Consider the following 14629-nt stretch of genomic DNA (forward strand, 5'->3'; position numbering starts at 1 on the left):
TTCTTTGAAATGACGAAACAATATTTGGACTTTATTCAAGTATCTCTGCATCCTGTCGTCCTTCACATTAAAAATTCCATTAACTTGATGACCACCAAGATGGAATCACTTTTTCTCAATGACCTCAGCACCCAAACTTCTGGCTAGCTCAAAGCCTGCAATCATTGCCTCATACTCGGTTTCATTGTTAATTAATTAAACAATTCTAATTGTCTGTCTAATTACGTCCCTTGTAAGAGTTCTTAGAATTATTGTAACAACCCTTTCGGTCGTTATGAAAAATGTAGGGTCACCCCACCAAATAGAACCATTCCAAGGGTAGAACGAGTCAGTAAGAACCCGATTTTGTAAGCTTAAGACCTGAAATTTGATTTGCTTGTGATTGTTGTTTTATTGTATTGAGTCCGCCGGGGGGTGACGTAGAAAATTAGAACTCCGTTGAGAATTTCGAGGACATGGGTGAATTCGTATGGTGTTTTATGTCTGTGTACATATTTTGTTTGTGTTTGTGAGGCCTCAGAGGAAATGTGGAATTATTTTGGAGGTTCACTAAAATGATGCCTCTTCTGTTCTATGGTATTGAGTCAGAGGATGCATATGAGTTCATCATCGACGGTCACGAGAGGCTCCATAAGATGGGGGTTGTGGACAAGTACGGGGTAGAATTTGTGACCTTCCTGTTCTTGGGTGATGCCAAGCTGTGGTAGAGGACCTTCCCGTCCTCCGTTGACTTAGGTTTAATTTTACTTGGTGTTTCTAGATAAGTACGTTTTGTGTACTCTGAGGGACCGAAGGAAGGATGAGTTCACTACTATTGGTCAGGGGAACTCATCGGTTGTTGTATATGAGTCCTGTTTCTGCTCCCTGTCCCGATATACTTTTCAGTTGCTGCCCACTGAGGGGGAGAGGATACGACGGTTCGTGAAGGGGTTGAACGCTAGGCTTCAGTTATCGTCCCTCCAGCTTATAGCCACTGGGCTTCATTCTAAGAGATAGTGGAGCATGTCCGTGTTGTTGAGGGCATTAAGCAGGAGACTTACGCAAAGCAGGTAGAGAAGAAGGATCGAAGGGGTAGGGTTTTCAACAGCTCTTTCTCGATGGGTCAGGGTTCGCAGGTATATTTAGGGCGTCCGGCTCAGTCCGTGATGCAGGTGTCAGCTGGGGGCCCATTAGGGGCAAATTGTCAGGCTTCCGGTCAGCATAGAGGCTATACTGCTTCATCAATTTTCGTTCGGTGACCTACGCTGGACCGTGCATGTTACAAGTGTGGTGAGATAGGGCACATCAAGAGGCATTGCCCCATACTTAGACAGAGTGAGTAGGGGACCCAGTATCAGGCTTCCCGAGCTCTGTTTGCATCAGATAGAGGGGGTAAGGATCGCGCACCAGCAGGGCGGGGCGGCCACACCCTGGGTAGGGGTGGTGCCCAGCCTAACCGAGGCGGTCCTCAGGCAGATAGAGGCGGACAGCAGCCTGGCAGTAACGGGGCTCAGACTGGTCATAGTAATCGTGATGGTTCACAGGCTACAGGAGGGCGCGATAATTTGTACGTTTTTCCAGGTAGACCCAAGGCTGAGGCTTCCGATGCGATTATCACAAGTACTATCTCAGTTTATGACCGGATGGCTTCTATTTTATTTGATCCCGACTCTATTTTTTCTTATGTGTCTACGTATTTTGCTGTGGGTCTGTATATGATGTGTGATACCCTTGATGCCCCTATTTATGTATCTACTCCTGTTGGGGATTCAGTGGTGGTAGATAGCGTCTGCCCTTCTGGTGTGATTACTTTCATGGGGTATAGTACTTGGGCAGATTTGATGATCCTAGATATGGTAGATTTCGATGTCATTTTGGGTATGAGTTGGTCGTCCCCGCGTTATCCTATACTAGATTGCCATCCTAAGACTATTACCTTAGATATGCCTGGGGCACCTAGACGTGAGTGGAGGGGTAACCTTAGTACCCTCCCTAAGAAAGTTATATCCTTTGTTCGTGCAAGGAAGCTGGTGGAGAAGAGTTGTTTAGCTTACTTTGCACATATTCGTGATACCAGTGCAAATACTCCATCTATCGATTCAGTTCCAGTGGTATGCCAGTTTGCGGATGTGTTCCCCGCGGACCTGCCTGGTATACCACCGGATCGTGATATTGATTTCAGGATTGATTTAGACCCAGGGACTCCTCCTATCTCTATTCCACCTTATAGGATGGTGCCTGCAGAACTCAGGGAATTGAAAGAGCAGTTGCAAGATCTTCTGAGTAAGGGATTTATTCGCCCGAGTGCCTCTCCGTAAGGTGCTCCTGTATTGTTTGTTAAGAAGAAGGACAGGTCTATGCGGATGTGTATTGATTACCGTCGGCTAAATAAGATAACTATCTAAAATAAGTATCCCATTCCCTATATTTATGACTTGTTTGATCAGTTACAGGGAGCTGTTGTGTTCTCTAAAATTGATTTGAGATAAGGGTACCATCAGTTGAAGATTCGGGCGGAGGATATTCCTAAGACAGCTTTCCGGACCAGGTATAGACACTACGAGTTCTTGGTTATGTCTTTTGGGCTTAGTAAGGCCACGGCTGTGTTCATGGACTTGATGAATAGTGTGTTTAAGCCCTATTTGGACTCTTTCATATTATTGTTCATTGATGATATCCTGGTGTACTCTAGAAGTAAGGAAGAGCATGAGAAATATTTGAGAATCGCTCTCGGGGTATTGCGGGAGAAGGAGCTGTATGCTAAATTCTCCAAGTGTGAGTTCTGGTTGCCTTCTATGTTCTTGGGGCATGTTATTTCAAAGGAGGGTATTATGGCAGATCCTCAGAAAATTCAGGCAGTCAGGGAGTGGGCTAGGCTCACATCAGTGGCACAGATCCGTAGCTTCGTGGGTCTGGCTAGCTACTATCATCGGTTTGTGAAGGGGTTTGGCTCTATTGCTTATCATTTGACCCGCTTAACTCAAAAGGAGGTATCATTTCAGTTGTCCGACGAGTCAGAGGAGAGCTGTCAAAAGCTCAAAACATTGTTGACTACGACACTGATTCTAGCATTGCCCATAGAGGGAAAGGATTTTATCATTTAGTGTGATGCTTCACGTTCTGGTTTGGGTGTTGTTTTGATGCAGGAAAAGAAGGTGATTGCTTATGCTTCTCGGTAGTTGAAGGTGCATAAGAAGAACAATCCTACTCATGACCTAGAGTTGGCAGCGGTGGTGTTTGCATTGAAAATCTAGAGGCACTACTTGTATGGTGTCTATTGTGAGATGTACACATACCATCGCAATTTGCAGCATGTATTCACTCAAAGGGATCTAACTCTAGGCAGCGGAGATGGATGGAACTGCTGAAGGATTATGAAGACACCATTTTGTATCACCCTGGTAAGCCAAATGTAGTGGCTGACGCTTTGAGCATGAAGTCAGCTAGTATGGGAAGTCTAGCTCGTTTGATTTCTTCGGAGCGTCTGTTGGCTAGAGAGGTTCAGACTCTGGCTAAAAGTTTTATTAGGCTGGATATTTCCAACACCGACAGGTTATTGGCTTGTGTTGAGGCTCGATCATCATTTTTAGAGAAGATTAAGGCTAAACAATTTAAGGATTCTAAGTTGTATAAGATACGTGATAAGGTGTTGCGCGGTGAGGCCAGAGAGGTCGTGATTAATGAGGAAGGCGTGCTGCGAATCAAAGAAAGAGTATGTGTGCCACGTGTGGGCAATTTGATCAAGACCATTCTAACAGAGGCTCATAGTTTGAGGTATTCTATTCATCCTGGCACTACTAGGATGTATCGGGATTTGAGGTAACATTATTGGTGGACTAGGATGAAGCATGATATTGTAGAGTTTTTCGCTCAGTGTCAGAATTGCCAACAGGTGAAGCATGAGCATCAGAAACCTGGAGGCACACTTCAGAGGATGCCCATTCCTGAGTGAAAGTGGAAAAGAATAGCCATGGATTTCGTGGTGGGTCTTCTGAAGACGCTAGGGAGGTTTAACTCTATCTGGGTTATTGTTGACAGGTTGACTAAGTTTGCCCACTTCATTACGGTGAAGATAACTTATGATACGAAAAAATTGGCTAAAATCTTTTGCGTAAGGTGGTTAGGCTTCATAGGGTTCCTATCTCCATTGAGTCCGATAGAGGCACGACGTTCACATCCAGATTTTGGGAGTGTTTGCATAAGGAGTTAGGTACGAGGTTGGATCTTAGTACAGTGTTCCACCCACAGTCTAATGGGCAGTCTGAGCGGACTATTAGGTCCTTGAACACATGCTTCGTGCGTGTGTGATAAACTTTGGTGAGCATTGGGACCAGTTCTTGCCTGTGGCTGAATTTACAGATAACAATAGCTAGCACTCGAGTATCGATATGGATCTATTTGAGGCGTTGTATGGAGGAAGATGTAGGTCTCCTATTGGATGGTTTGATGCGTTTGAGGTGAGACCTTGGGGTACCGATCTTCTGAGGGAGTCCCTAGAGAAGGTAAACGTGATCCAAGCTAAGCTCCTAGCAGCCCAGAGCAGGCAAAAGAAGTATGAGGACCGCAAGGTCTGAGATCTTGAGTTTGCTGAGGGAGAGCAAGTGTTGCGGAAGGTCTCACCCATGAAGGGTGTGATGAGGTTCGAAAATAAGGGCAAGCTTAGCCTGAGGTACCTTGGACCGTTTGAGATCCTCAAGCGTGTGGGGGAGGTGCTTATAATTTTGTCTTGCCTCCGAGTTTATCAGGCGTTCATCCGATGTTCCATGTTTCGATGTTTAAGAGGTATCACGGGGATGGTTCATACATAATCCGTTGGGATTCGGTGTTATTAGATGAGAATTTGTCATATGAGGAGGAGCCCGTTGCCATCTTAGATAGGGATGTTCGCAAGTTAAGGTCCAAGGAAATAGCCTCTGTGAAAGTCCAATGGAAGAATCGTCTGGTGGAGTAGGCTACTTGGGAAACAAAATCTGATATGCATAGCAAATATCCTCAGCTTTTCACCGAGACAGGTAGTTTCTCCTAGTTTACTCACCCTTGTCCGTTCGGGGATGAACGATGTTTTAATTGGTATCTGATGTTACGACCCTTCCGGTCGTTATGAAAAATGTAGGGTCATCCTACCAAATAGAACCTTTCCAAGGGTAGAACGAGTCAGTAGGAACACAATTTTTTAAGCTTAAAAGCTAAAATTTGATTTGCTTGTGATTGTTGTTTTATTGTATTGAGTCCGTCGGGGGGTGACGGAGGAAATTAGAACTCAGTTGGGATTTCAGAGGCCATGGACGAATTCGTATGGTGTTTTATGTCTGTGTACATGTTTTGTTTGTGTTTGTGAGGCCTTGGATGAAATATGGAATGAAATGGGGGGAAAACTAGACAAAAAGTCGAGCTCACTGCCCAAAAGGCACCGTTGCTGCGGTGGGAGTACCTCTGTGGCGGTACCGGTGTAGCGATAGAGCGGCCATCCATTTCTGTTGGGGCCGCTGTGGCGGTCTATTGACCGCTAGGGCGATACCGCTATAGCTGGGTATAGACCGTTATTGCGGTGAGCGAATTTTCTATGGGTCGCTATAAGGGTCACTTGGCCACTATAGCGGGACTACTGCAGCGGTGAAACGACCGCCACAACAGTCGACAGGGGGACATAACCCGTGTTTTAAAGACTTAGTCTCATATTTTATTTCATAACACCCCAACACAGTTCCCCACAAGAACCTAGGGTGAATTTTTAAGCTAGGGAAAGAAAACTCTTGAGAGGTAAGTTTCATTTAATCCTTCCTACCATTCCGTATCATCTTCACAATTATCATCACTCTTTGTGGGTCTTCAATGGTGGAATTGTAATAAAAACCCTAGAAACCGTTAAACCTTCTAAACTTCATGGGCTGGGATTATTATCATTTTTTTATCATCTAAAGGCTTGGAGTAATTTATCTTACTCATGAATTGAATCATTAGAGCCATAAACTAAGTGAATTGAGATCTAGGGTTCTATAAAATTGGTGTCATGACCATGAAAACTGTTTGTAGTGGGAATGTTAATATAATATCGTTATAATTTGATGATTTATGATTACTAAGGCCCGTGCTAGGTTGTTTTACACCTAGAAAATCATCCACCCATTGGAATGGGGTAAAGGGAAGGGTATCCTTGTGTTGGTACATGTGATTTGAGTAATTGTGACTCATTGAGCCTTCTATTTCTAGACTTTGAGCGTTCTGAGGTTGTAAGGAAAGGAAAGGCTGTAGCGGAGTGACTTGCGTTGTTCCAGCTCTATGTTTGAGGTAGGTTACGGTCTACTTGAGTTAGACTTTGGTTAGTTGATTGTATGTTTTGTGCATTCTTTAGGAGAAAGCATGTCTAGTTTTCATGCATGATATTGTATGGTTGAAGTCCTATTTGAATGTGATTGAGTGATTGTGTAGGCTTTGTGCCACTATTCCTGTGTGTTAAATCTGCAGTGGATGTGTTTGTAATGAGAAGCTAATATAATCTTCTCGGTGATATTGTGATATGAAATGGTGACTTAAGCATTGATAATGATTAGGTAAGAAACACTATCTTGTTAAGGGGTATGGAAAGGCACACATATGACCTAGATTATAGGCTCGTGGTCCGAGGTTAGTTCCGAAAATGAGAGGTACATTGATATAGCCCGCACTCGAGGTTCGTTCTGAAGCGTAGGTTTATGCTGGAGTGAATCCGGAACGAGTGGTACATGGACACCATGGGTCCCTACAGGTCATGACTACTGAGCTATGACATCAGTTAGCATGTATGTACAGTGATGTGGTTATTATGATAGACCTATTTCCATTGTAGTTTCCATTGATTGTGATTCTTGATATTTTAGTGACTTGATTGTGATTATACTTGGTTGACTTGTTGTGGTTTATTGATATTAGTGTCTGTTGGCTGGCTTGTTTAGTCTATTGATTTTATGAGATATGCATGGTACTAATCTTAGTCGGCCTATGATATCAGCGGTACATAGTGTTTGTACTGATACTACCTTGTTGCATTCTTTTGAGTGCAGATTGTGATACAGAGACTGCTACCCGCCCTCACATCTAGCATTGAGGACGTTTGCTGACGAATTTAGGGTGAGCTTCTATCCATGCCAGGCCGCCCGAAGATCCTCTCCTTATGATGTCTTTTCTTTTTCCGGACATTATGGATATTTATTAGGCAGTTTCTTTCTTTAGACATATTTTAGATTAGAGTCCTGGAATGAGGACTTTCGGATTTTGGTGATTTTGTAATAGTTAGAATTCGGCACTTATTTCAATATTTTATGGCATGACTTATTTTGTTTATTTGATGCTTGAATGAGTAATAACTGACTAACTTGGTTAATATAAAATCGGACTTGAATGAATAGATGATTGTGTATTGGTTCGCCCATTTGGAGTTAGTATGGGTGCCAGTCATGGCGGGTTGGGTCGTGACCATGATGCCCAACCCAGAACCTTTTACATTAGTTGCTTCATCTATAAATAAGGTCCATATTCTGAGCAAAGCCCCGAAAGAAATTATAAATTCTTTTTCTACCTCAGGTAGCATCCCCGGGTTGAAATCGGCAACCAAGTTAGCTAGAACCTGCTATTTCATAGCTTTTCGAGATCTATGTTGTATATCATATCCACTAATTTCAACTGCCCACTTTTCTAACCTACGTGAGAGTTCAGGCTTGTGCAATATATTTCTTAACGGATAAGTTGTTACAACAAAAATGGGGTGACATTGAAAATAAGGCCTCAATTTTCTAGCTGTGGTTATTAGTGCTAAAGAAAATTTTTATAGATGAGGATACCTGGTCTCGGCGCTTGCCAAGGTTCTACTAACATAATAAATAGGAAATTGCATACCTTTTTCTTCACAGAACCGCACTTATCGCCACTTCTGATACGGCTAAATACAAAAGTAACTGCTTATCCGCCACTGGTTTAGATGACAACGGTGCACTTGGAAGGTAATTTTTTAAGTCCCTCAATGCTTGCTGAAACCCCGGGGTCCACTCAAAATCTTTCTTCTTTTTTAATAACGAGAAAAATCGATGGCTTTTTCGGAAGATCTAGAAATAAAATGGCTTAATGCCGCCAACCTCCTAGTCAACCTCTGAACAACTTTCACATCCTCCAGTACCTCCGGAATCTCTTCTATGGCCTTTATTTTTATTAGATTGACTTCGATGCCCCGGTTTGAAACCAAGAATCCCAACAATTTGCCAAAGCCAACTCCAAAGGCGCACTTTTCTAGATTCAACTTCATGTTGAACTTTCTAAGAACCTCAAAAGTTTCCTGCAAATGACTTAAATGGTCCCATGAACTATGAGATTTAACCAACATACCATCTATGTAAACCTCCATGGTCTTACCTACTTGGTTTTCAAACATACGATTAACCAGGCGCTGATACGAGGCTCCCGCATTTTTTAAACGGAAAGGCATAACAATATAATAATATACCATACTTATTGATAAACGAAGTCTTTTCTTGATCTTCAAGGTTCATCATGATTTGATTGTACTCGGAGTCAGCATCAAGAAAACTCAACATCTTATGTCCTGACATTGAATCAATCATACGATTAATGTGCGACAAAGGAAATGAATCCTTCGGGCACGCCTTATAAAAATCTTTAAAGTCTATACACATTCTTAACTTATTTCCTTTTTTAGGCACCACCACCACATTTGACAACCATTCTAGATAAGTTACCTCCCTCATTGACCCTATTTTTAACAACTTTGTTACCACTTCCTTAACAAACATGTTCTTGAACTCAGCTATGGGCCTTCTTTTCTGCTTCACAGGGGGAAACCTCGGATCCAAACTGAGTTGGTGATTTGTTACTTATGGTGAGATATCTATCATGTCTAAATGGGACCAAGCAAAGCAATATATATTATCCTTAAGGAATTTAATAAATTTGAGTATGAGCTCCGATAACAATCTGGTGCCAAGAAATACCTTCCTTTCCAGCTGATGATCGAATAAAGCAACCTGCTCTAATTCTTCTACAGTTGACTTTGTAGCTTCGGATTCATCCGGGACTACGAACGACCTCGGTACCCCAAAATCTTATGTTTCTTCAAAATCTTCCTCTTTCAGTTCAGCGAAATCTTCTCTGAGTGAGGCCGTGATCTGCGCAGCTGCTGAAACGACTTCCTGTAATTGCTATTTTTCTCTAGTTTCACCTCTTTTCTCGTCCGCTAAAAGCGTTTCAATTTTTGTGGGCTCCAAACTTTCTCTCTCATGTGATTCAATAGCAAACATCTCTTTGGTTGCCGACTGCTCACCCCGAATCTAACCAATCCCATCTGGTGTTGGAAACTTAAGAAGTAAGTGCAACGTTGAAGGCACTGCCTTCATATCATGTAACCAAGTTCTACCAAAGATCGCATTGTAGCTCAGGTCACCCTCTATGACATAAAATTTGGTGTGTTTGATCATTCCTCCCGCATTGATTGGTAATATGATCTCCCCCTTTGTTGTCTCACTCTCCATATTGAAACCATTAAGCACTCTAGAAGAAGGTGTTAATTTGCTCATCATTGATAACTGATCAATGAGTTTCCATTGGATTATGTTGGCTGAACTGCCCGGATCAATTAAAATACGCCTGATCTGGCAGTCAACAATCATTACAGATATTACCAATGCGTCGTTGTGGGGAAGAGTAACGCCATTTGCATCTTCCTCAATGAATATGATCACCTCTTCCGAAATGAAGTTCCGAGTTCTTTTCTCCCGAGTTATTGAAAACTTAGTCATTTTGTAATAAAAGTCGTTCCCGCAAATTCGGTTCCCCCCATTATCATGTTAATCACGCGATTTGGTTTGCTTTGACCCAAGTGCTTGCTCTTGCCATAATTTTCTTTGGCTCTATCACTCAAAATTTCCTTTAAGTGTCCATTTTTCAAGAAATGTATGATTTCGTCCCTAAGGTGTCGGCAATCAACAGTCCGATGCCCATGATTCCCGTGGAAGTCGTAAATTAAATTCGGATTTCTCCTACTAGGATCTGATTGAATGGGTTCAGGCCATCTGGTATCGTTGATTTTTTCAAGGGCTGCAACCAATCTAGCTACATTGATTTTGAAACAATACTCCAATAAAATTGACTATTCCAGCCCTTGGCATGAACCTCGAGCCTTCCAAAACATTTTTGTCAAAACCCGTTCTTTTATACCGGTCATTGCCACTTTGCTCCGATCCCAAACGTGCCCTCTCTGATCGCCCCTAAGGTAGATACTTTTCCTATTTCAATTCGGACTCAGGGTCTGTATTTTTCCTGGACCTATCTTGATTTTGATTCTGACTTGTCGACCCAGCTGGCAACCTGAACTAATCATCTTCCACTCAGAATTTTTAATCATATCTGTTGTGAAGATCCGCCCATGTTGTAGCGGGGAATTCCAACAGGTTTTCTTTCAACTTCAACGAAGCACTCAAACTTTTAGGGTTCAACCTCTTGGGGAATGCCTCTGCTGCCCATTCATCTGGGACAGCTGGTAACAATATTCGCTCCTTTTGGAACCTTATCACAAACTCTCGCAGTAACTCTGCATCATCTTTGGCTATTTTAAAGATAATCGTTTTTCTTGCGGACACTTTCTTTGCTCCAGCGTGCGCCATGATAAAGGCATCCGCTAGTATTTCAAAGAAATGAATTAAATGATCCGGAAGCAGCGATTACCATGTCAATGCCCCCTTGGAGAGCGTTTTGATGTGTCGCGAAATTTCGGCACATTTGATGCTTTTTGACGGCGAGTTTTACTTTATTTTCAAGCAAGTTTGGGTCGTTTGATGTGTTTTTGTTATGTTACAGGTATTTATCATGTTTGTGATGAAAGTAATGAAAATAGCTTAAACATATGTTCAAAAAAGAGAAGTAACTGAAGCTGGGATTCTACGAAGCAAAAAGACGGACCGTATAATATTTACGGGCTGTCAATTCCATCGTAGATCAGTGACAGAGAGTTGCTATGTTCAGAGGAAATTCATGGCACAAAGTACAGATCGTATATTATGTATGGTCCGTTAATCCCTTCGTAGATCAGCTACAGGAAGTCTCACATTGAAGGAAGAATTGACGGTCCAAATCTACGGACCGTAAAACATTTACGGTTCATCAAAGTGGAGCACAGATCTGGGCATCAGGATGAGATTTTATGGATAAGAGCTGAATATTTTACGGACCATAAATATATGTTGATCCGATGGGGGCACTTTTGTCAACTTATTTTTCACGACTTGGACCTTTATAAATACTTGATGTAGGGTTTTTGTAGACTACAATTGACCAGATTTCAGTCTTAATTTCCTTAGCATTGAATACTCATAGTTTTTTTAAGCTTTTTGGGATTACAAACAATTGCAATTATTTTCTCTTCAATTCCAATCAATCATTCCTAAGATTATGAACTCAAGTATCTATTATTGTTCTTCTTCTTCTATGCGTAGCTAAATTCTTTACTAAGATTGTGAACCCAAACATGGGTGTTTTGTGATTGGGAATTGGCATATATGCATAATGGATTGTTAGGGTTTATTTATTCTTTGTTCTTCATTCATAATTAATGGTTGTAAACATTAATTAAAGCCATCTACTTTATTTGACTTGGAAAAGTACTTAGAATTCGGTAAGAATAAATAACAAGAACTCAAAGCTTTAAACTTTGTTTAATAAATTCACTTAGGAATAAGAAGAATTTACTTGGCATAATTAACCGTTCTTCATATCAACTTTCTTATATTTGTAAAAATCATAGAAAGAAATAATCTTTATTTTTTGGGAAATAGAAGAGATTCACATAGAGGTTAAGTGCATTCATATAAAGATTCATTAGAAGTATATCAAGATCAATACCCATGATCATACACTTTATCTGACGGGAACACAACTTTGGTTTTTTTTACCATATATTACAATCTAAAGCAATTTGTTAGCAATTAGTCATAAACAACCAACTTTCTACAAAAATCATCGGAGTAAGACATTAGACCTAAATTAAGCATTCTACGATTTTAGTAACCTTTTCACACCATATTCCCTGTGGGATTCGACCCCAGCCTTATTGGGTTACTATATTTTACAACATCCGCTTGCGCTAATAAAAGGTTTATTTTGAGTGTATCACATTTTGGCACATCAAATTTTTGGCACCGTTGCCAGGGAATACGGTTTTGAAATTACTAAGTAGTGTTTGGTTTGATTGAAGTCTGTTTCTTATTCCATCACATCTTGTTTGCTATTCCTTGTGAATTAGGTAAACATGAATCAGAATCAGCGAAACCAACGTGCAGCAGCTGGTAACCAGGGTGGTCAATTGAATGATCACGTAAATGAAATGGACGAAGAGAATTTCTTCGATGATCTTGTACAAGAGGAAGACTATATATGCATCTGCGATTGTTCATCCTCGGATTGGAGCTACTAGTTGCAAAAGTGACTCCTCTCTCTACCAGTTGTTGAAGCTTGAGGGCTACTTTCGAAACTCTACCGAGAATGATCCTCAACGACATTTGCAAAACTTTATGGATGTATGTGCTCATCACATCCAAAACAATGTATCACAAGATGCTATTCGGCTAAGGCTTTTCAAATATTCTTTAGCTGGAGAAGCAAGAACGTAGTTTGAGAAGCTGCCCCGAAATTCTATTACTTCATGGGCTGAGATGGTAGCAGTCTTTCTCAAGAAGTGGCATCCTCCTAACAAGAAGGCTAATATCCATGACAAAAAGTATGAATTCAAGCAGTGACCGGGGGAACAATTATACGAAGCTTAAAGAGATTTAAAGAAAATCTGCAGAAATTTTCAAATCATGGTTTTTTGGAGAACATATTAATGGAGAAGCTCTACCGAGAGTTGGATCCTATAACACAGTCAATTGTGAATAATGCAGCTGACGGTTTTTTATGGATAAAACTTATACTCGAGTTACCAACATACTTAACAGATTGACTACGCACAATCAGGTTGGCACTCGAACAATGCTAATGTTGTACCCTGCGGGAATGCTATGATCCAGAATATGGTGAAGGAGAATCAGGATACTCAGCAGACATTGGCTGAGCTTGCAACAAATATCTCTTTACTGACAAGAAGTTTGATGAGAACCAGATCAAGAAGGTAAATGTTTGCGAAGATGCCTCAGGTATGCCGAAGGGGATGTACCAAGTCCAAGAGGTTCCATATCAAGAGGGACCTCCTATGCACGTTGAAGATGCTAACTATGTGAACAACTCTCAAGGGGGTTATCAAAAGCAAAATTACCAAGGGGGTTACCAGAATCAGAATCAATGGAGACCTAAGCAGGGCCAAGGTACTTACAACAACCGCCAGGGGAACTATAATAATAATTATGGTGGCGCGAACCAAGGGAACTACAGCAACAACAACAATTTCGAAAATAAGAGTTCCAATCTATATATTCCACCAAAAGGGTAGTCAAACGATCAAGGTAGTTCGAGGGTTCAAGAAATGCCTGAGAAGGTTCTGGCGAATCAAATCAAGTCTGAAAGGATGTTATCAGGGCTAACAGAGACAGTGGGATCTCATATAGCGGCTATTCAAAGCTCGAGTCACAGATGCGTGATATTTCTAGAGAGTAGCACCCGCCTAAAAAGGGAGGACTTCCTAGTGACACTATTCTGAATCTAAAGAATGGGGGAGGCAGTGTTGACCGTGTGTTTCCTATTAGTACTCGGAGTGGTAAAATACTCCACAGTACTGAAAAGAAGCGTATTGACCTCGAGCCAATTCATGAAGATGAAGAGGTGCAGTCTGATGCAACAATTATTGTTGATGAGATTACTGATGAAGGAAAAGTTGCTGATATTCCAGAAAGTTCGAAGGTGGCTGATGACAAGAGCAAGCAGAATGTAAAAGGGGCTCTCCGCCCTTTGATTCAGCTTTTCAAATCTAAACCTCTCTTTCCTCAGAGGTTGGTGAAGAAGAAGGAAGATACAAAGTTTAAAATTTTTTATGATCAGCTGAAGCAGTTATCTCTAAACTTTCCATTCTTGGATATTGTCAAGGAGATGCCTGGTTTTGCTAAGTACTTGAAGGATCTGTTGACCAAGAAGAAGACGGTGCAACATGAAACTGTGAGTTCCATTATTTCAACAACTTCCATCCAAAAAAAAAAAAGGAGATCCTGGGGCGCTCACCATTCCTTGTTCTGTTGGGTACCTTGATTTTACTCGTGCTCTGTGTGATAACGAGGTGAGTATAAACTTGATTCCACTTGCTATCTACAAGCAATCAGGTTAGGGATGCCAAGGTCGACTATAAGTGTAAATGATGGGAAGTTTTGCCTCCAAGCAAAACTAGTCGAATTCTTATAAATGATGGGAAGTTTCAAGTTCATCATTGTTCTCTTCTAACTTCCATTATCCAAGTACCCTAATTTCTTTAGCCATCTAAAGAAAGCTTAATAATGATGGCAGTTAAAAGAAACAGAAAAGCAAAAGAAAAAATAAGAAATCTTAATAATCTAGCATTTGGACAGATTTATGTGCTATTTTCTAGCTTTTGAGAGCAAAAGATTTGTTTTACCTACATATGGAGCACTGACAGTATCTTTCACTTTATTTAATAAACAAAAGATCCTTTTATTTTCCTTTTATGCTGTTT

At 41.2% G+C, this 14629-nt stretch overlaps 1 protein-coding gene across 1 annotated transcript; it reads right to left on the reverse strand.

Moving 5' to 3' along the window:
* Positions 1–9293: 9293 nt before the first annotated feature.
* On the reverse strand, positions 9294–9761 carry LOC132608014 (uncharacterized). The gene has a single exon (XM_060322098.1). It carries the CDS (start codon positions 9759–9761, stop codon positions 9294–9296), a length of 468 nt encoding a protein of 155 aa, XP_060178081.1.
* Positions 9762–14629: the final 4868 nt, after the last annotated feature.

The sequence above is a fragment of the Lycium barbarum genome, chromosome 8 (genome assembly GCF_019175385.1).
Source record: "Lycium barbarum isolate Lr01 chromosome 8, ASM1917538v2, whole genome shotgun sequence".
NCBI lineage: Eukaryota > Viridiplantae > Streptophyta > Magnoliopsida > Solanales > Solanaceae > Lycium > Lycium barbarum.